Below are 21,007 nucleotides of genomic sequence, written 5' to 3' on the forward strand. Positions count from 1 at the left end.
GGCTCCTGCCCTCGCTCCCAACATAGGTAAGGCACTTGTGGCCTCTCTGCCTCAGTTTCCCCCTGCGCCATCGGGGGAGGTGATGCTAATGTGCTGTGCGGGGAGGCACTGGCGGCCTCCCGGGTGTGTACTGGCCCATAGGCTGCCTTCGGCTGGCAGCGCTAGGGGCTGAGTCCCCTGGGGAGGCTGGGGCAGGTCTGAACACATGGGCCAGAACCGCAGGGCTCCCGGCCTGGACAGCCCCGTCCTGGCACGCCAGGGGTAGCGCCAAGGGAGAGGAAAGGACCTGCCCATGGTCACAATCAGGGCAGAGCTAGGCCCAGAATCCAGGCTGGGGTGGTCCTCGGGCATCCGGATGTCCCTCCACACGTGTGGGTGAAACACGCCCCAGCGGGCGAGAGGCTGGGGCTACCCACCTAAGGATCCGTTCATATGATGGGGCTCCATGGCGCTCATGCCTCCCATGGGCCCATCGGGGCCAGGCCCCATCGGGAACTGCAAGGGAAAGGGAGTGCATCAGTGCTGGGCATGGGCTGCCCGGGCATAGTGGGGCTGCGGCTCTATGCACGAGCTGATGGGAGTGGAGGGGAAATGGGTGCAGGGCCTCAGGGACACTCCCAGCATTGCTCTGCCCCCAGTACCCCATGGGGCACCCCAGCGCTGCACGGAGGCCTCTGGCACTGCAGACCCCGGCCCGTCGCAGTGCAGACAGACAGCCATGCCAATGGCCACCAACCGCCCAGCAGAGCCTGCTCTGTCCCCGCTTGCTCCCACACAACACCCCGCACGCCCAAGGGCAGCAGGGACGGAGAGCGGGGCCTCGGCAGAGGTGAGGGAAGGGGAAGCCCAGGGCTGGGCTGGGCTGGTAGGGGTCGGGGCTGAGGGGCACTGGCAGAGTTGTGGGAAGGGGCTGGGCTGGCAGGGGGTCGGGGCTGAGGGACACCGGCAGAGTTGTGGGAAGGGGGAGCCCAGGGTTGGGGCTGAGGGGCACCGGCAGAGTTGTGGGAAGGGGCTGGGCTGGCAGGGGGGTCGGGGCTGTGGGGCATCAGCAGAGTTGCGGGCAGGGGGTTGGGGCTGAGGGGCACCGGCAGAGTTGTGGGAAGGGGCTGGGCTGGCAGGGGGGTCGGGGCTGTGGGGCATCAGCAGAGTTGCGGGCAGGGGGTTGGGGCTGAGGGGCACCGGCAGAGTTGTGGGAAGGGGCTGGGCTGGCAGGGGGTCGGGCCTAAGGGACACTGGCAGAGTTGTGGGAAGGGGGAGCCCAGGGTTGGGGCTGAGGGGCACCAGCAGAGTTGTGGGAAGGGGCTGGGCTGGCAGGGGGGTCGGGGCTGTGGGGCATCAGCAGAGTTGCGGGCAGGGGGTTGAGGCTGAGGGGCACTGGCAGAGTTGTGGGAAGGGGGAGCCCAGGGTTGGGGCTGAGGGGCACCGGCAGAGTTGTGGGAAGGGGCTGGGCTGGCAGGGGGTCGGGGCTGAGGGACACCGGCAGAGTTGTGGGAAGGGGGAGCCCAGGGTTGGGGCTGAGGGGCACCAGCAGAGTTGTGGGAAGGGGCTGGGCTGGCAGGGGGGTCGGGGCTGTGGGGCATCAGCAGAGTTGCGGGCAGGGGGTTGAGGCTGAGGGGCACTGGCAGAGTTGTGGGAAGGGGGAGCCCAGGGTTGGGGCTGAGGGGCACCGGCAGAGTTGTGGGAAGGGGCTGGGCTGGCAGGGGGTCGGGGCTGAGGGACACCGGCAGAGTTGTGGGAAGGGGAGCCCAGGGTTGGGGCTGAGGGGCACCAGCAGAGTTGTGGGAAGGGGCTGGGCTGGCAGGGGGGTCGGGGCTGAGGGGCACCGGCAGAGCAGCTCTCTGTGCCTGTGGCCAGCTCCCCATCAGCACCCCTTGGCTGTGGGGTGGGGCAGGGCCCGGGCTGCCCAGGGCTCTCCGTGGGGGGGGGGCACTCACGTTCGGCCGGTTCCCAGCGGGCCCGATGGGGTTCATCATGGTGTACATGTTCTCACTGGAGTTCGTGGAGTCTGTGGGGAGCAGAGTGGGGTCAGTGCTGCCAGCCCCACAGACCACGAGAGGGGGCGGGCACTGTGCAGCCGTGCACGAGCTCACTGGGGTTCACTGGCCCTGCAGCCCCCCCCTGCCCCCCAGAGAGAGGCACAGATGTGTCAGCTGCTTTTCCCCTCCGGGCTGGGCAATGTCACTCCCGCAGCTCACCTCCTGGGCTGGGCATGATGGGGGTTCCTGGGGGGCCGCCGCCTCCGGGAGGGCCCTGCGGGAGAAGAGCAAAAGGCACAGGAGCTGTTAGCGCCTCAGCCCTTCGCAGAGTGCCAGCCCCGTGCCCTGGGGAGAATCCCCCCAACCCACCCGGCGCCCGGCCAGCGCAATATGCCCCCAAGGTGCAGGCTCAGCACCTCCCACCGCCCCCGGGGGGCTGCGGAACTCACCACGTAGCTCCCTGGTGACGACGAGGAGTACGCGATCTGTGGGGACACAAGAGGGGCCGAGTCAGCACTGAGAGCGTCCCTTGCCACGTGCCACCCCCCCCGTGCGTCGTGCCCGGCCCGCATCGCCCCCCCCCCGTGCGTCGTGCCCGGCCCCCATCGCCCCCCTCATGCACAGGACTCACGGAGTTGGTGTTGGGGTTTGGCCACGGCGCTCGCCCTCCTGGGCCCCTGAAATACAAACAGGCGTGAGGTTGGCGCTTCCCCAGGGGCCCTCCACACCCGCCCACCACTGCGTGCACTCTGCCCTGCGGGGGGGCGCCCCTGTGCTGGGATCCGAGGTCGCTGGGGGTGGGACAGGGTGGCACGGGGCAGCTGGGACATGGACAGTCCCACTCTGCCCTCACGGACGGTCTGGAGGGCTGGGCCCCTGGGGCTGGGATTTCCTCTCAGTTTCCCCACCAGCCATGGACTCCCCGAGCCCTGCCCAGCCAGCCACTCTCCCTCCCCCCGAAACCTGCCCACCCGCCCCCAGATCTGTGTGTCTGCCCAGGGTGTCTGATGGCACTGGGACAGCCTGGACTCCTGCCAATCGCTCTGGCTCTGCTAGGGGGGACGTGCTGGGTGCTGGGCCTGCTGCCACTGCCAGGAGAGCGGCTGCAGGCCCCAGACCATGGCCAGGAGCCCCGTCTGCAGCACCTGGCGCAGGGCACGGCCCTCAGTGGCCCAGGAGTCCCCAGCCAATCCTGCAGGCGCTGGGCTGGCTCTGGGCCCCTCCCAGTGGGTCGTGGGGGGCAGGGAGGTGTGGCTGGGGCACAGGGGGAGGAGAGGTGCCTTACATGTTCATGGTGGGCATGGCAGGGCCGCCCAGCGAGTTGGGCGGGGGTCGCATCCCGCTGCCGTAGTTCTGCAAGAGAGGAGCAGGAGCGAGGTGAGCGTGTGGCGGGGGTAGACGGGCCCAACCTCTGAGGGGCTGCAATAGCCCAGTCATACAGAACCCAGGCGTCCTGGCTCCAGCCCCTCCCCCCAACAACCCACTCCCCTCCCAGAGCCAACAATAGAACCCAGGGGTCCTGGCTCCCAGACCTGTGCCCATGCTGCCCCCATCCCATCGCTCCAGGGTCACAGCGCTGCACAGCAGGGCCGGGCCAGGACCCAGCGGGGGTGCCAGATACAAGGCACCCCGGGGAGACACTCACCTGGGGCGCCATCCCCGCCATGCCTCGCGGGGGGTTCATCCGCTGCATCGGGCCCCCCATGTTCGGATGCCCTGTGTAAAGGGAGAGGGAAAGGTGAACAAGGCAGCAGAGTACCAGCTCCCCTGAACCCCAACTTCTGCGGCATGTCTCCTTGAACCGCCCCCAACCTCCCACTCCCAGAGCTCTGCTCCCCCGACCTCCCTCAACCCCCTACTTCCGGGGTGTGGCTCCCGGAGCCCCCCCCAGTCCCAGAGCTCTGCTTCCCCAAGCTCCCTTAACCCCCCCACTCCTGGGGTACAGCTCCCCGACCCCCCCTCACCACTCCCAGAGCTCTGCTCCCCTCCCCCAACGTCCCCATGGGGCGCTGGCCCCCACCATGGAGCCCCCAGCACTGAGAGGAGGACTCCCAGTGAGGAGTCGTAATTCCAAGGTGCTCTTCCAGCACAAGGCCTCATCCTTCCCCACAGAGACGGGGGTGCGGGGTGCTGTGAGGGGCTTCCCCTCTGGTCCTGGGGGCTCCTGCCCTTCACAGTGAAGGGTCCCCCCCTTGGGGGATGGGCTGCTCCCAGCCAGGACCCTTGTCTCCTCCCTGGCGGCTGCATCACTTGCATGCTGCTGGTGCCCCAGAGCTGGGGGCTGGCAAGGCCTGACCTGGCTGGGGGGGGGGAGCAGACCGGCCCTGCGGTGAGGAGGGGGCCACGCGGGTGGCATGACTCACCCTGCGATCTTGTGCTGGGGTCCATGGTGTTGGGCAGCAGCGGCTGGGACCCCGGGACCCCCACAGGCGGCTGCAGGAACAGAAGGGCCATGAGCCTGGAGCTGCAGCCGTCAGGAGGGAAGGGCATGGACCGGGCTCCCCCTGGGGAAGGAGCACCCCCCCCCCCGGGAAATGACACAGCCCCCCTCCAGAGAAGGAGCACTGAGTGAGCCTCAACACCCCCCCAACCCCCCCAACACCTAGGGCTGCACTCCCTGACCCACAGACTGGCCAGAGAGCTGTCCCAGACATGGGGCAGGGGGCTTAGCCCTGGGGCAACCCGCCCTGGGACGTCCCCAGCTCTCAGGGCCCGGTGGCCTCACCTGGTTTGGCATGCGGAGCGAGGGCCGGGGGCCGCCGGGGTAGCGAGGGGACATGAAAGGCTGCAAGAGAGAGCAGGGGGGGCAGGTGAGAGCACATCCCCTGAGCCCAGCCAGGGCGGGGCATGAGCACAGAGGCCCCGTGGCTGGCGCTGGGCTTGCAGGGCAGAGGCCTGAGCTGGGAGCTTGCCCATTGCTCAGAGGGGTCTAACCACAAGCAGTGATGCGTGGCCCGGCTAGAGGCTGCAAGGCAGGAACCCAGGCGTCCAGGCCTCATCAGGCCGCGTGCACCCAGCATTCCTCATCCCAGGGCCCTGGGTGAGAGGCTTGGTGCCCGCAGGGGACGGGGCAGAGGTAGGGTCCTACTGTACCTCTCAGCTCCTCCCCTGCGAGGGGGCTCTTAGGGCTTTGCCGTGGGGCCCCGTATCACTAGCATTGTCCCCATTTGGCAATGGGGAAAGTGAGGCAGTGACTTGCCCAAGGTCACCCAGCCCCCCAGTGGCAGGTTTCCCGGCCTGCGCCTCCCGCCCTGAGCCATCTAGGCTAGTTGTAGGGCTGCTGTTCATGGCATCACCGCATTTGACACAATGGGCACAAGGTGTTTTGCCCTGACGCTGGTGTTACGGCTGCTGCCCTCCTGCCCAGCGGGGCTGCCATCGCAGCCGGTCCCTCTGCTTCCGCCTGCCTGGGGTTTGACAGTTCAGCTGCGCTCTCGGCTTTGCCCTGCGATGTCTCCCAGCAACAGGCCCTCTTGGGTGCTGGGCAGAACCGCCGTGCTAGGGCTGGGAGCTGCCCGCGCTGCCATGGCCTCGCAGAGTCCCATGCACCCTGCCAGCCAGCCCCACAGGGACTGTCCCTTCACCCCCCCACAGGCAGGATTCTCCTTAGTCCCCTTGAAGCAGAGACCAGGGGGGCTGGAGGGTCCCAGCACCTCCTAGGCCCCAGCCTTGCTCCCTGCACAGGAGTGGATGGCTCCTAACGGCTGAGGCTTCCAGTTCCCTGAGCGAGAACTGGGCTTCCCCAAGTGGTGCCCAGGCAAGCCCCTGCCCTGCTGCCCCCAATTTACCCCATTGGTCCCTCCCAGCTGCAAGGGTCTCCCCACATCACTCGCCCCCAGACCCTTCCTCACAGCGACGGACGCCCGGCTCATGGAGGGGCCAGGGTCCTCGTGTGGCACACAGATGCCGGCGCTGGCTTTGGTGGGGCCCGGGGGCTGCATGGCCCAGCTCTTTGTCACGGCTGCGCCCCCCCTCCCAGGCCCCAGCCTCGCTCCCTGCACTCAGGCCTGGCTGGGGCAGGTATCAGCGTATGAAGGGGCTGGCGGGAGGCCTGGGGGGCTGAGGGTCCCTGGAGGCCCCTTATCTCCCAGCTGGTGAACGGAGGGTGCCAGGGCAAAGCAGATGCTCTGGGGTCTGCTCTGACCCACTGTGCAGTTCCCACCGGGAGGAGGGGGCTGGGCCAGGCAGCTGCCCGGGGCAGGGCACGTGGGAAGAGGAGCTCACTGCCTGTCCGTCCCGGGCCATGCTGAGCCCGCGCTCGGGAACGGGGTGGGGGAGCCTGAAAATCGGAGTCTGCCGGGCACTGGGCTGTGTGCGGCTGATCAGGACGTGGTGGCTGTGTGGAGCGGGGTGCAATCGGGGGGGCTGGGGTACACCTGGGGATCTCCAAGGGTCTGAGGCAATCCTCCAGGCTGCAGGAGCCCACAGAGACTCAGGTGAGTGACCCCACGCAGAGTGGGTGAGTGTGCGGGAAGCAGGGGGCAGAGTGGCATGTGGGGGGAAGCAGGGGGGGCAGAATGGCTTGTGCGGGGAATGCACACACAGGGTTCGGCAGGCTTCCTCCCCAGGCCCAGCCTGTTAGGGGGTGGTGGGTCAGCTCCCCCCAGACGGCCTTACCTGGCTGTGGGGCCCCAGCATGGGGCCGGCGGGGTTGTGGGGCGGAGGCTGTGCATGTGGTGATGGCTGAGAGCCCGGAGGTCCCTTCAAGAGAAACAAACCACAGGGGGTTACAGGAGGGAGGGGCTGGGTCGAGCCCCCGTCACCCACTGCCCTTGGCCCCTCGCCTGCTCCTAGGCCCTGCTGGTGGGTCCCTCTCCCTGGGGACTGCCAACCAGAGACACCCCCGCAATGTACCTGAGCTCCCCGCTCGCCTCTGCCTGGCTGCTGCCCTGGGCCAGGTCACGGGGCCACTGCCCTCCCATGCTGAGCCACGGCCGACTGGGCCCCAGCCATCGCCCGGGGTGGGGGACACATGCTGGGGGAGGTGGAGTCTGCAACATTTGGGGGGCAGCCCGGGACCTGGGCACTGGGAGTGGGTGTCTCCAGTGGCCGATGCCCCGTGCTGCCGAGCAGGCCAGAGGTGAGGGGATGCCCCGGGCACACGTCAGCCTGAGGCCGGCCTCATGCCGGTCCCCACGTCCACCTGCAGGTGGCAGCAAACCCCGTCTCACCAGCGAGCCTGCATTGCCCCCGCTGCCCCCTGGCACTCCCCCACACATGGGGGCTCGCCGGGCGGGGCTGGGCAAGGGGGGGCCGCTCGTCCCCTGGCACGAGGGGCAGGAGAAAGGCTCCAGCTGGCAGAGCTGAATGTTGGCAGCACCAGGTGACTCCTGGGGCCGTGGGTGCCCGTCTGAGTGCCCAGGAGACGGTCCCTGCGGGGGAAGGTGCGGTGAGCCCAGGGTCCTGAGAACGCTGCCCGCCCGGCTCCCACCCCATGGGGAGGGGAGGAGCTGCAGGCTGCCCTTGGATGCTGCCTGGCACAGACTCAAAGCGGAGCCAATGTCCAGCCGGAGCAGGCCAGGGGCTCTTGTACTGGCGGTGTGGAATAGGCTGCACCGCGGCTCCGTGTGGGGCGGGGGAAGTGTCTCCAGCCACAAAAGCCCCCCGCCCTCCCGGCCATCACCGCTACCCTGGCCCTTAGAGCCTGTCGCCGCCCGCCTACCCCAGGCCCCCAGCACACCACCGACAGCCAGCGCATCGGTGCTGTGAGTCCGTGGCCTCGGAGATGCAGAGGGGCCCGTGTCCCACCCCCGGGCGCGGTGACCCATCTGCCCAACCCGGCTCTGAGCACAGGGCAGGTGCGTGAGGGATCCAGCTCCCAGCTCCTCCCCGGGGCGGCGGGGCCGGGACAGGCATGAGGACGCAGCGGTGCCCGTGAGCCCATCCCCGCACGGCAGTGCCGCTGGCCCCCATTCACCACTCAGCCTCCCAGGGCTCCCGGCCTAATGGGGAACAGACGGCGTCGGCAGGGCTGCAGTATTGAGCCAGCTCCCGCCGGGCAGGCTCCGGCAACCCAGGTGCGGGCGCCGCGTGGGGCGAAAAGATGCCATTAATAAAATCATTTTCTATCCAGCTAAGGAGATAACGACTTGGCACAGCCCTGCCTCCGTTCAGCACCCGCAGCGCCCCGGCTGGCCGGCAGGGGACGGCCAAGGAGGCACGTGGCTGGCTCGACACTAGGGGGCAGCGTCTCCCCACACATCCCTTCCTGTCCTGCCCCCCCGCAGCAGCAAGAAGTTTGGCTCTCGGCTGCTGAAGCTGCACGGCGAAGCTGCCAAGGCTGACGCCCGTAGCAACGCCCACACACCACCACCTGGCTGCACCTACACCGCTCCTGTGCGCCCCCCTCGGGCACACGCCCCCCAGCACCCTCCCCGCACGCACACCCGACCCTGTGCACCCCCCTCGGGCACATGCCCCCCAGCACCCTCCCCGCACGCACACCGACCCTGTGCACCCCCCTCGGGCACACGCCCCCCAGCACCCTCCCCGCACGCACACCCGACCCTGTGCACCCCCCTCGGGCACACGCCCTCCTGCACACGCCCCCCAGCACCCTCCCCGCACGCACACCCTACCCTGTGCACCCCCCTCGGGCACACGCCCCCCCAGCACCCTCCCCGCACGCACACCCGACCCTGTGCACCCCCCTCGGGCACACGCCCCCCAGCACCCTCCCCGCACGCACACCCGACCCTGTGCACCCCCCTCGGGCACACGCCCCCCAGCACCCTCCCCGCACGCACACCCGACCCTGTGCACCCCCCTCGGGCACACGCCCTCCTGCACACGCCCCCCAGCACCCTCCCCGCACGCACACCCGACCCTGTGCACCCCTCTCGTGCACACGCGCTCCTGAACGACGCCCCCCAGCACCCTCCCCGCACGCACACCCGACCCCGTGCACCCCCCTCGGGCACACGCCCCCCCAGCACCCTCCCCGCACGCACACCCGACCCCGTGCACCCCCCTCGGGCACACGCCCCCCAGCACCCTCCCCGCACGCACACCCGACCCTGTGCACCCCCCTCGGGCACACGCCCCCCCAGCACCCTCCCCGCACGCACACCCGACCCTGTGCACCCCCCTCGGGCACACGCCCCCCAGCACCCTCCCCGCACGCACACCCGACCCTGTGCACCCCCCTCGGGCACACGCCCTCCTGCACACGCCCCCCAGCACCCTCCCCGCACGCACACCCGACCCTGTGCACCCCTCTCGTGCACACGCGCTCCTGAACGACGCCCCCCAGCACCCTCCCCGCACGCACACCCGACCCCGTGCACCCCCCTCGGGCACACGCCCCCCCAGCACCCTCCCCGCACGCACACCCGACCCCGTGCACCCCCCTCGGGCACACGCCCCCCAGCACCCTCCCCGCACGCACACCCGACCCTGTGCACCCCCCTCGGGCACACGCCCCCCAGCACCCTCCCCGCACGCACACCCGACCCTGTGCACCCCCCTCGGGCACACGCGCTCCTGAACACATCCCAGGCACCTTCCCTGCACACAGACTGACCCTGTGCACCCCGGGGCTGCACCTTCCTCCGTGCCCACAGCATCAGCTCCCCTCCCCTCCCCCTCCTCTGCCCCCCATGTCTCTGGCAGCTCCACCAGCCTGGCCAGAACCCGCCCGGCCTCCATTCCCAGGGCGTGGGTGAGCCTGCAGCCGGCCGTGTGTCCTGACAGTGCCCATAGCACGTGCCAGCCCCACACGCAGCACCTTGGGCTGGGCCCCCTTGGAGCTGCCGCTGGGCCCACAGCTCTGAGTGCCAGACGCATGGGCCAGCCTCCACTCCGCCGCAGGGCAGCCTGTTCCTACGCATGGCGGGGGCGCTGGCCACAGAGCAGCAGGACCCTCGCCCCTCAGCGCTAGTTCACACCCCCCTGGGCGGCCAGGCAGCTCCCGACTGGGGGCCCAGCGGCCAGGCTTAGGACATGGGGGGGCTGCCCCCCCTCCGCAGCATGGTGGCTGCTCCTGAAGTGCAGCAGGGGAGAGGGAGAGAGGCTGCCACTTTTGGCTCTCTCCTCTCCCCCACAACTCCCTGCAACGCAGCAGGGCCCCCGTGGGCACAGACAGCCCTCGGGAGCAGCAGGCTCTGACGGTGACTCTGACACCTACTTTGGGCACGGGGACAGCCCTTGGCACTGCTGGAGGTTCCCGGCAGAGGGCACTGGGCAGAGCTGGCAAGGAGGCCCACGGGGTCCCCCTTGGCAGGGCAGAGCTGTGGAGGACTGGCTGGGTCTCAGAGGGCAGCGCGCTGGCTCCCAGAGGTTACCCCAAGGGAAAGGACTGGGGCTGCCCTCTTCCTCCACGGGAAATCCCTGTGGGGTCCGCCCACCCCCGGGCACCTTGTCCCCTGGGCGTTCGCCTGCTCCCCACAGTGCGCCACGCCAGTGGGGCCCCAGTCGGCCATGCAGTGGGGCAGGGTACCTGAAAGAAACCAGGTGGCATGGGTCCTCCTGGCATGCCGTCGTTCGGGGGCATGTTCCCCATCACGGGGCTGGGGGCCGCCGCGGCACTCTGCGGAGAAAGAGCAAAGGTCATCCTGAGGGGTCACATGCTGTCCAAGGCTAGGGAGGGGAGTCTGGAATGGTGGGAGTCAGCCTGCCCCCCCCGCACCCCTCTGGGAACATGCTGTGCCCACATTGCCCGGCCCCGCTCCCAGCGCAGGAAGGGGGCAGCCCCCAGGTAGCTGCAGTGAGGGGTCAGAAGCCCTGGCAGGGAGAGGCCTCTCCAGATGGGACAGCCTGTATTGAGTACTGGGGGGTCCTCCAATATCCCATGCATGCCTCTCCCTCAGCGCCCCACACGTGCCCCCCATGCCCCATGGCGGTGCTGAGCCCCTCCCCCCTCTATGACGCTGCTTCGGGCTGGTTCTCATAGGAGAGTGGTTGAATTTGGGGTTTGGGGGGAAGCCTCCTCACACCAGTTACCTCCCTCAGTTACCCCCTAGAGGCTGTGCTGCTGAACATGCCCTGCACCCTCCAGCCCCCCGCTGCCCACCCAGACCCCACAGCTGGCTGGCCAGTGACAGAACACCTCCCTCAGGGCTGAGGTGGCAACCTGGCCTAGTAGGTATGGCCCAGTCCAGGGAGCCAGGACTCCTGGGTTCTATTCTTGCCGCTCAGCCTGGATAAGTCACTGCCCCTCTTGGTACCTCCGGTGAGCTCTGGGGTCGATGCCCACAGATGCTGCTGAGAGCCCTGTTCTCTGCCCTGGCTTGGGGCCCTCCGTGGGGAGCCTGAGGCCAATCTCAGCCCTGTGACGGGTCCGTCCCTCACCCCAGAGGGGTTCTGCTCCAGGTGGGGAGGGAATTCACCCTTCTGGGGGCGAGAGGCTGTCAGGCCAGACAGGAGGCAGATGTGCTTGGCAGTCAGTGGGGTGCCATGGGCCTGGCACCTCGGCGGGATAGCCTGTTTTGGAACAGCTGGGATGGCAACCAGGTAAATGAATGACCCAGCATGCCAGGGAAGGGCTGGGAGCTGTCAGAGTGCAGGCTAGGCATGGGGGTGGCACAGAGTGCCAGGGTGGCCAGGACCTTGGAGCCAATGCCCCCCTTCTAGGGCACAGAAGCTCTCGGCACCTGGCAGTGCTGCCTGCCTTGGCCAAAGACGCTAACCCCTGAGGGATACAGCAGGTGCCCGCCTACTGGGGACAAGGGGGGACGTCGGCTTCCTTGGGGCGACAACGCTCAGGCCAGGCCCCGGCGGCCCCACAAACCAGGGAGGAGCTGGATGCTTGGCCTCAGCCCCTGCCCCCAGCGGCTCAGAGGCGGTGGGCCCTTGCTCCCTGGGCACTCCGCTGGGGTCTCAGCAGAGCTGCTAGTGCTGAGTCCCACTGGGAACGGAGGACTGGGGACGTGCCCCTGCCCAGCCCAGGAGCCTGCCCCACCCAGTCGAGATGCCAGCCCCTCGGGAAACATCTCTCCCCCCAGCCCGCTGCCCCCGGGCACTGGGCGAGGCTCAGGGCTGCCACCAGCAAACTCAGTGAGGCTCAGCCCAGAGCCTGCTCATTATCGTGCCTGCAGATTACCCCTCGGCTCCGGTCACCATGGTCCCCGTGCGCTAATTACGGCCCCTGCCCAAGGTCAGCTCCCCTTGACTGCCCTCATTATAGGTGGCACCAGGGGCACATCTGACAGTCAAGGCAGCTGGGGCCATGCTCATGCCAACGTGCAGCTAACTGGATGAAATTAACAGCACTGATTAGCGAGGCATCAGGACAGGGGAACGAACCATCCCTCGGGGATGTGCAGCGGGCTGGGTGGAGCTGGCCCAGGGGGTCCCCACCCAGCACAAATCCAGAGCAGGGGGGATGTGCCCAGGCCTCAGCTCCCTGCCAATGCCCCTCAACCCCGACCTGCAGCTGTTCTGCTCTGCCAGTGCAGCTCACGCCCCAGCTGGAGGGCGGGTGCAACTCTCCATGACTGCCAGGGAGCTGGGGGGTGGGGCTGTGGGAGCAGGTGGGGGGCTCCCTGCAGATCCCCCCACCTGCCCCCAGTATGCACCAGGAGTGGACGCCCTTAGGAGAGACAAAGGGAGCTCCAGACTAAGCATCCCCCTCCCAGGCCACACCTGGCCCGCAGCCTCCCTCGTCTACAATGGGGCGGCGCAGTCCAAGGACACTATGGGGCCCAGCAGGTCGTGCCCTGCCAGAGCATGGCATGCTGAGACCCGCTGGCCAGGGCACAGCCACTGAGGAGCCACTGAGCGAGTGCCTGGCCCTGGGTTGGTGTCTCCTTGCCCCAAGAGCGTCCAGCCAGGACACATCTCAGTACGAGCGAGATGGAAATATATGGAGAATCCAGCCAGAGCACTCCACCCCCCAGTGCAGCCCCCCTCGGCAGAGCCCCCACCCCAGCCTGGGGAGTCAGAGCCAGGCCACCTGTGGGGCAGGGCACAGCAGGCTGGGCTGGGCTGTCGGGGCAGGCCCGCGTGGGTGTGCTGTGTGCAGGGGGGCACACTGGGCCCCACCAGCCACGTCCGTCTGAGGGGAGCTATTAAAGCGAAGGAATGCGCTGGCTTTCCGGCTCGGCCCCTTGCTGCTCTGCCACAAATGGTTTCAATTTGAAAGGGAGGCGGCTGCTTTCTGCACCTCCATGGCCATGCTGGGGAAGGGGCCTGCGAAAGGGCTGGGGGGTCCAGAGGCTCTGCTCCACGGGGCTGGCTGAGACACTGCCAAATCCAGGGCCCCGTGCAATCCCTCCCCCACCCCACTGCTCCTGTTGTCTCCTTCTGCCCCCTGCGCTGGGACCACCCCCCTCCATCACCCCGGGGATTTTCCCTTCCGTAAGGCCCCCCTGCCACCGAGCCTACATCCAATCTCTTGCATGGACGGGGCCTGCCCGACTGGAGCGCGAGGGGTGTGCCCCCAGCTGGCCCTACCACAACCTGGCAGACCTGGGCCCCCCTTCCCCTCCCTTTGCTCCTGGGGACGCAGCCCAGGCGGGGCGGGATAGCGGAGAACAGGAGGGACGGGTCAGACGGCGCGGGGGACACCTGGGCACGGCACACAGAGGCAGCGTCTCTGCCCACAGAGACGGTGGGAAGGAGCTGGGCAGCCTCACTCTCCTGCCTGACACCTGGGGCCCAGCGTCCCCCTGCAGAGCAGGTGTGAACGTCCCGGAATCCCAACAGCACCATCTGTGCCCGCTTGGCCCCGGGGCAGACGGCAAACGCGGTGCAGGGCGGGGCCAGGACGCCCGGGAACTGGTCCTCCGGACAGGACAGACAGACAGGCCAGCAGCGAGGGATGCACACAGGCTGCCCTGGTCTGGAACGAAGAGTGTCCAGCTGGGGTGAAAGGAGCCGGGGCTGGCCCAGTCACGAGTGCGATGGGCACACTCATTACCAGCACCAGAAATAGCCAGGCCCCGGAGGCCAGATGCCCCGGCCTCTCCCAGGGCCCTGTGAGAGCCAGCCTAGCCATCCCCAGAGCACACCAACTGTCTCCCCCGCAGCCCCTGGCGTGTGACTCACCCAAGGCCAGGGTCCCTCCCCTACCTGGCAAGCCCTGGGGGAGGCTGCAGCCGTGGACCAGGGGCCTCAGCCTCTGGCCCTCACCCTTGCATCAGGCCTGTTTCCCTCCCTCCCCATCCATGTTCCGGTCACAGCTCAGAGCAGTGACGCCCTGCGGGGCACCCGGGGGTGGGGGCTGGCGCAGGGTGTTAGCACCTCCCTGTCTTGCTGCTGAACCTGGCAGGACCCTGCACCCCACATACATTACAGCCCTCCACACCAGACCCATCACGTACTGGTTCGGGAATGACCAGCCCTGGAGACCTCCAGCTGGCGCCCCAGTGGGGAATCTCAGCCACCTCCTGCCGCCCACTGAGCCCGCTGCAGATAGAGGGCTGGGGACATCAAGGCCCACAGCCCAGCTGGGCTCCAGGGCTCAGCAAGTGACCAGACCAGCTGCATGGCAAGCCAAGGGTTAATACTCCCCCCCCCCCCATGACCAATCAGGGGCCTCACCACCCTACAGGAAAGATTTGGTTCTAACCTAGACCAGCTGGGGGTGGTGAGGGAGATTCAATGGGACACGAGGCCTTTCCCCTCTAGGGGTCCCAGCTCTAGGCCAGCCCCACAGCAGGGGACTGGCTGGCTCGGGGGTGCGGGGGGTGGGGAATGGGGCCTCTCCCCTCTAGGCATTGCCGGTTTGGATCCAGAACGGATCAACAGCCCCCCAAACCCATTCCCTTCTGAATGCGGAGGGACTCACTGGAGCTAGTACCCACTGGTGCCTCGTGGTGGGGCCCTTCCAGACTAGGGGGTGGCTCCATGAGGCCTTCATGCTGCTGCCCCTGGTACCCGCTATGGGGAAGACACATCTCCAGGGCTGTCCATGCCAGCCCAGGCCTCGCAGTGCCAGGCCACCCACCCGCCTGTGCCGGCTGCATTTATCGTGGGAAGCCCTTGCTGAGCATATGGGGGGAGGGGGCCTGTTAGCTGCCCCCTTGCTCCCCCGGGCTGCCCCCTCCCGCTGGGCGCAGACAGTGATCTCCGCCCCGCGCCCACCAGCTGCTCGACAGACAGCGTCTCCGGCTCTTTCCACAGGCACCACGTGCCAATGCCTGCCCAAGGGGCCAGACCCTCCGTGGCCAGCACGTTCAACCCTGGGTGCCCCAAAGGGACCCACCCTGAGTGCTGTATACGGGACCAGGACACACCACCCCATGGAGCATGGGCCTCTCCTTGTTGGCCTGTGCCCCCATCCCCAACCCCCCAGGCTCCTGGCTTGCCCAGCCCCTGCCAGAACATGCTGGCCAGAGACACTGTGACATCACAGGCCGGCGTGACATCAGAAGGCCCCTCCCAGTGATGTCACAACGGCCCAGCTGGCGGACTCTGCCCAGCTTCCTAGAGCAGCCGGGTATTTTCACCCCTCTGCCCGTGAGCATCTCCCTGCCGTCCACAGCATCCTGTGCAGGGAGGCGCTCCGGGATGACTAGCGATGGGCGGCTCTGCGCGTACACCCTCCAGCCCCTCGCACGGCGTGTGCTCTGCTAGCCCGCACGGCCGCCCCCACCTGACCGAGCCCAGTGACTCATTTACATGAAATATGACTAATCCCTTCCGTGACAGATGTCACCAACTGAGCAAGCGGGCGCTGCACACAGCCAGGCTTGCCTGGAAACACTCCCTCCATCACGCTTAAATGGAGAGGCGACGCCGGCCACCCGCCTGGGCACAGACCCACAGCTCAGCAGCCCTGGGGCTGGCCAGCTGCAGGCTCTGCAGAGCAGGGCTCCTGGCAGGGGAGGTGCAGGGAGGGGTGGGGTGGGGGCACTGTGCCCACGTGTTCCTCTCGGGCAGCCCCCTCCCCGCTGGGTCTACAGGGATCTGGGCTGCGCAGCGCCTCCCGGTGAGCGCTGGCATGGACGGCAGAGATGAGGCCGTGTGGGCGGGTGGGTTTCTCACTCACTAATTCCCTGCCAAGCGACGACATGCGACAGTCACAACTGGGGCAGGAATAGACTGACAGCTGCACCCCCCACGCAGAGCCAGCGCCCTCTCTGGCTGAACCCCCACCCGTGCCCCTGCTGTGTGTCATCACAGGGAGGGCGCAGGCCAGGGGGCAGAGGAGCACCAAGACTCAGGACAAACCAAACACAGGGTTTCACTTTCCATGCTGTTTGCAGTGGGGGTGGAAGTGTCTGGGAGCCGCCATGATGCCCGGGTGGTGCCAGACGCTTTCTCGGATGTAGAGAGAGCCCCTCCTGGGGAGCTGGACAGGATCCTCAGGGGGCTCCTGGGGCCCTTCGGGGGCCAAGCCCCCCATGGCTAGCCCACTCCTGTTGGCATGCAGTGATGTTGCTTGGGCTGGCCAGGCAGAGGGAGCGGAGAGGCAAGTGGACATACAGTGGGGCCACTTTGCTCCTAGTGACCGTGCTGAGCCAGCAGCCGCAGAAAAGCTTCAGTGGCACTAAGGCGCAGTGCACGGGCAGCCCCCCCAGGAAGGCCAAGCCAGCAAGAAGAGGGGGCACCAGCAGCCCACCAGCAGCCCCTGGACTGTGGGGCCTGAGCAGAGGAACCTGGTCATGCCGCACCTCCCACCCACAGGATTCAGCGCACTCTGCCACACAAGCTCCCCACCACCCAGGAGGGAAATATCACCCCCGTGATGTGCATGGGGAAACTGAGGCACAGACTCACTCCCACTACACAGAGCTAGGGATGGAACCCAGAAGTCCTGACCTGTGATTCCCGGCACTCATTGCCAGACTGTTCAACATGCCCTCCCCACAGGGGGCCACCCTGGGCATGTTGAGGGCACTTGGCTCCCACCACCATCATCATCCCCTCCACTGGCTGGCTCGCCTGTGAACTGGCCCAAGGAGGCGAGTGCTGGGGTTTAGCGGAACCATGTGCAGCATCTGCTGCCAACCTGCAGCCTGGGGAGATGAGGCCCCTGCCTTCCTGGTGCTCCAGCCCCAGAGCCGGGCTGCGTGGGACTCCCATCCAGCCAGTCCCACCCATGGAGCCCCATGCCACCCGCTCCCACCAGATGCTTTGGGGCACGACAAGCTTCTAGGAGGAGGCAGCAGCCCCAGCAGAGGACAGGCCTTTCTGCCGGGAACAGGGCAGGGCCAGGGCTGCTGCACTGGACAGTGCTGCCTCCCAGAGTCAGCATCATGGGTTGTGCCCACCCTCTTCCCCGTGAAGTCACACAGGTCATAGACAGCAGGAAGCCCGCTCCTGCCAGGCCCTGGGGCCCTGATGCCCTGTCCCCGTGGGTCAAGGGCTTGGCCCAGGCAGCCTCTCTGCTCCAGGGGGAGCGAGCGAGTGCGCGCTAGGGCCCTGCAGCAGACAAAGTTATGGCCCCCTGCCTCATTTATCAGCAGCAGGATCAGAGCAGGCTGGGCCCAGCTGAACTCACTTTACAGCCATGCACAAATCATTTGCAAGACAATGGAGAGTCTGTGCAGGCAGCCAAAACCAACAGCGCCGGAGGCGAGGCAGCCGAGCGGCACCCCATGAAACCGGCCTCCCCAACGCCAGCCGCACAAATCTCTCCCCCCCACATTCCACCCGCGCTCGTTAACCCCCTCGCCGCCTGGCCACCTGCACCCGCTGCATGCGGCCCTTTGTCTGGGGCTCGCCACAGCCTGGCCCCGTTTTGCCCCAACAGGCCCCAACACTGCCACAGGGCTGGCTCCCGGCCCCTCCCAGACCTGGCAGACCGGCTCAGCGCTGCATGGTAAAAACCCCTTGACATGCACCCCAATTCCAGGCCTCCCCAAGGGCCCCCCATCACCAGCCAGCTGCTGTCTCCCCTCAGGGCTCCCCGCATCGCTGCAGCTGCTCTCCTCACCACAGCTCAGGGCACGCACACATGTGTTATGGCAGGGGCGCTGGTAAGCACAGGGTTGGCAGGGCCAGGGCACTGGACTGGGCAGTGGGCACCCCGGCACGGCAGGGCTGCTGGCAAACGTCTCCTTGAGAGCACTGGGGCAACTCAAGAATCAAGAGAGTCCGCGCAAGGATTCAAAGAGGGAGCTGGCACCCCTGCCCCCAGCCTGGGCAGAGCTCTGGTGCCCTCAGGGACCATGCTGCTGCAGGCCAGGCCTAGAGCCCCAGCAGTGCCAGGGCAGTGCCGTCAAGGGAGGGGGGAGCTAGCCGTGGCCAGCAGAATGGCCAGGAGTGCTGCGGGAGCTGGGGCTCGCTCCCAGCCGTGGTCTTGAGTCCGTCCTACAGACGGTACCAACTGGGACCCAGTCTTCCAATCCCACCGGCGTCCCACTGTCCGCCGACAGCCAGCTGCTGCCCGCAGCCCTGCCGAGAAGCCAACTCAGGCAGCAGGGTGAGGGGGGCCAGCTGGACAGACCCCAGCTGGCATCTGTCAGGGCCCAGGGTAGGCGGGACACAAGGGCGCACGGTGGGCAGCGGGAAAGCCCATGTGGGGGCAGGGGATGATGCCCATCAGGACGGTGAGGCCCGAGGACGCCTGGCGTCAGCACCGACAGGGCAGCCCAGAGAGGGTTAAAGCCGGAGGTGCCAACGCTGGGGAGCAGCAGGCTCCCAGGAGATTCCTGGCCCTGGCCCATGGTTCCAAGGCAGGACTGGGGCGCTCGGGGTAGGAACGAGGAAGGAGTTGGAGGGGCAGCGTGGGCTGCTTGGCAAGGCCCGGGGGGGGTGTCACACGGCAGGGCAAGAGCCCAGCGCCCCAACAGAGGAGGCACCCGGGGGAGCCTGGCACCACAGGTTAGAAGCCCCCTTGAGCCCCCTGAGCTGGCGCCAGGCCCCATGTGCCCCCTGGTCAGCACTGAAGAAGGGGATCAGGCCAGCTTCCCCCAATCTGAGCTCCTGGGGACGTCATGGAGCCCAGCTCCATGGGGCAGCTGGGTATGGGCTCTGAGGCCAATCCCACACCAGCCGGCCAGGTGCTGCCACAGAGGCAGTGATGAGAAAGGAGGGTGAGGGGCTGCCCGGGGCTGGGGGAGCGGGGCTGGGGACACCCCCAGAGCTGTCAATCACAGCCCCGCTCCAGGCCTGGAGATGCAAAGCAGGTGTTGCCATGGCAACAGGTTGGGGAGTCTCTGCATCAAGGTCACGAAAACCAGCGAAAGAAAACGAGAGGGGAGGGGGTGTGCGGGGGAGGGGAGGGGGCGTGCGGGGGAGGGGAAGGAGGGGTGCTGGGAGAGGCAAGAGAAGGGCAGGACGGGAGGCGATGTGTGGGGGAGGGGAGAGCATCCGTGGCAGTGGGGCACACAAAAGTTGTAGGGGGAGAAGCTGCCCGGTGCGGGGGCCCAGGGGTGCGAGCGACGGCAGCTGGGGGTTCCCAAGGACCCATCAAGCACCTGCCCCCTGCATCGGCTCTCCCAGCAACACCTCCTCCTGCCCTTACACCTGCCCTGCCCCCAGCCTGCCCCCCAACCGGCTCTTTCACTTGTCCGCCCCCCGCCCTGCGCTGGTGCCAGGCTCCCTCACGGGATAGCCAGGGGCTGGGGGTACCACACTCAGGGCTGCTGGGCAGCACGCAGAGGGGCGCGCAGGGTAGCAGGGCCCAGATCCCCAGGCTGTTCCCAGGAAGAGCTGTGGCCGGGGGGTACAGGAACAGGTTTGGTGCCCTGCACCAGCCCACTGCGACCAGCTGCGCCAGGAGGCTGCGGTGACAGGCACTACGGAGACACACAGGCATTAACCGAGAATAAAGGGGGGGGGAAGGACTGCCTGAGCCTGCAGGCAGCCAGTGAGCTCCCCAGGGGGCCAGGATCCCCACACCCTCTGCCCTGCTCTGACACCACCTGCTGTGGGGCAGAGAGGGGCAGAGACTTGCTTTCTCCATCTCCCCCCGGGCAGAAGCACAAATACCTTAAGTAGCCACTGAGGCCTGTAACCCTGCACAGGAAGGGGGGGGGCATTGCCATGTGGGGTGGGGGGGACATGTTTGTGTGTACACATGTGTGTGTGTGTGTGTGTGTGTGTGTGGCCTTAGCATGAGAATCCTACCCCACCTCCCTGACACCCACCCCCTCCCTGGCACAGCATCACCCGCTAGTCACAGCACACAGCCCAGCAGTGGGCTCCTCTCTCTGCCAGCCGCCGTAGGGTTAACGGGGAGGGGAGCCCAGCACTGCAGCTCGCAGGGAGGGGGGCTGGCAGGCACTGGGGGTGAGGTGCAAGGGCTGGGCCGGCCTCCTGTGGAGAGGGGCCCCAGGGCCCCATCCAGATGTGCTCGTTGGCTAGGAGGCTGCTCTAGCCAGGCGGCCCCTGCTGCCCCAGATGCTGCTTGGTGACAGATCATGCCCTCCTCTAACAGGATATCCTCCCGCCTTCCTGCCTGCAGCCCGGGGAACTAGAGGGGCACCAGCCCCTGGTGCAGCCTCAGCACCCCACGAGCCCTGGCACCAGAACGATGCTCCTTCCCATGGGGTCACGCTGAGGCGACCGACCCCGGCCCTCACTGCTAGCGCCTGCGGGCTCACCTGCAGAAAGGTGGCACATGGCCGGGGGGAGCCTTGGTAATGGATCACGAAAGCAGAGGGGCCGGGAGGCATGAGCACGAGGCCCCCACCGTGCATGCAGCACCCCCATGTCCTCCCCAGGCTCCAGGGGACAGGCTGCCCGCACAGCTCTCTCCACTCCCGACCCTGCTGTGTCTGTCAGGGTCCTGGATTGCCCCTCGCTGGACTAGCTCAGCCCCTGCCAGTGTCCTGTGTCCTCACCCCCAGGGCACCGCCCCCCCGCCTCCACTGCCCAGCAGACCATGGCACACCGTCGGTGCCCCATTGGTGCCCGGCCAGCCGAGGTGGGGCAGCGGGGAGAGCGTGGCGAGCACTACGGGCAGTCGTCATGCACACCACGAATCCCAGTCCAGTGGGGAGGGGGGCAGAGAACACAGCGCCTCCCCTCACTACCCCTCAGACCATCCCGCCCCGGCCAGGGCCCTGTCCCCACACCCACACTCACACTCAGCCACCCCACCCTCACTCTGCCCCCCACGGTCCAGACACTCTCAAGTCCAGCAGAGCGGCTGCTGCCCGCTCCCCTGGGTGGGGCTGCCCGGCTTCACCCCCGCTGTC

General features: G+C 67.7%; 1 protein-coding gene across 2 annotated transcripts in view; it reads right to left on the reverse strand.

The window, feature by feature from the left end:
• Positions 1-21,007, reverse strand: part of SSBP4 (single stranded DNA binding protein 4) — a 67,584-nt gene that overhangs the window by 2,951 nt on the left and 43,626 nt on the right. For both annotated transcript variants that reach the window (XM_073323668.1, XM_073323669.1), the window contains 11 exons: positions 10,414-10,503; positions 6,594-6,677; positions 4,702-4,761; positions 4,340-4,409; positions 3,622-3,692; positions 3,262-3,329; positions 2,608-2,653; positions 2,426-2,461; positions 2,196-2,250; positions 1,935-2,005; positions 417-495 (listed from right to left, as the gene is read on the reverse strand). In XM_073323668.1, the coding sequence (XP_073179769.1) occupies positions 417-495; positions 1,935-2,005; positions 2,196-2,250; positions 2,426-2,461; positions 2,608-2,653; positions 3,262-3,329; positions 3,622-3,692; positions 4,340-4,409; positions 4,702-4,761; positions 6,594-6,677; positions 10,414-10,476 (703 nt within the window). In that variant the 5' untranslated portion in view covers positions 10,477-10,503. The remainder of the gene's footprint in view (positions 1-416; positions 496-1,934; positions 2,006-2,195; positions 2,251-2,425; positions 2,462-2,607; positions 2,654-3,261; positions 3,330-3,621; positions 3,693-4,339; positions 4,410-4,701; positions 4,762-6,593; positions 6,678-10,413; positions 10,504-21,007) is intronic.

The sequence above is a fragment of the Lepidochelys kempii genome, chromosome 25, assembly GCF_965140265.1.
Source record: "Lepidochelys kempii isolate rLepKem1 chromosome 25, rLepKem1.hap2, whole genome shotgun sequence".
Taxonomy (NCBI): Eukaryota; Metazoa; Chordata; order Testudines; family Cheloniidae; genus Lepidochelys; species Lepidochelys kempii.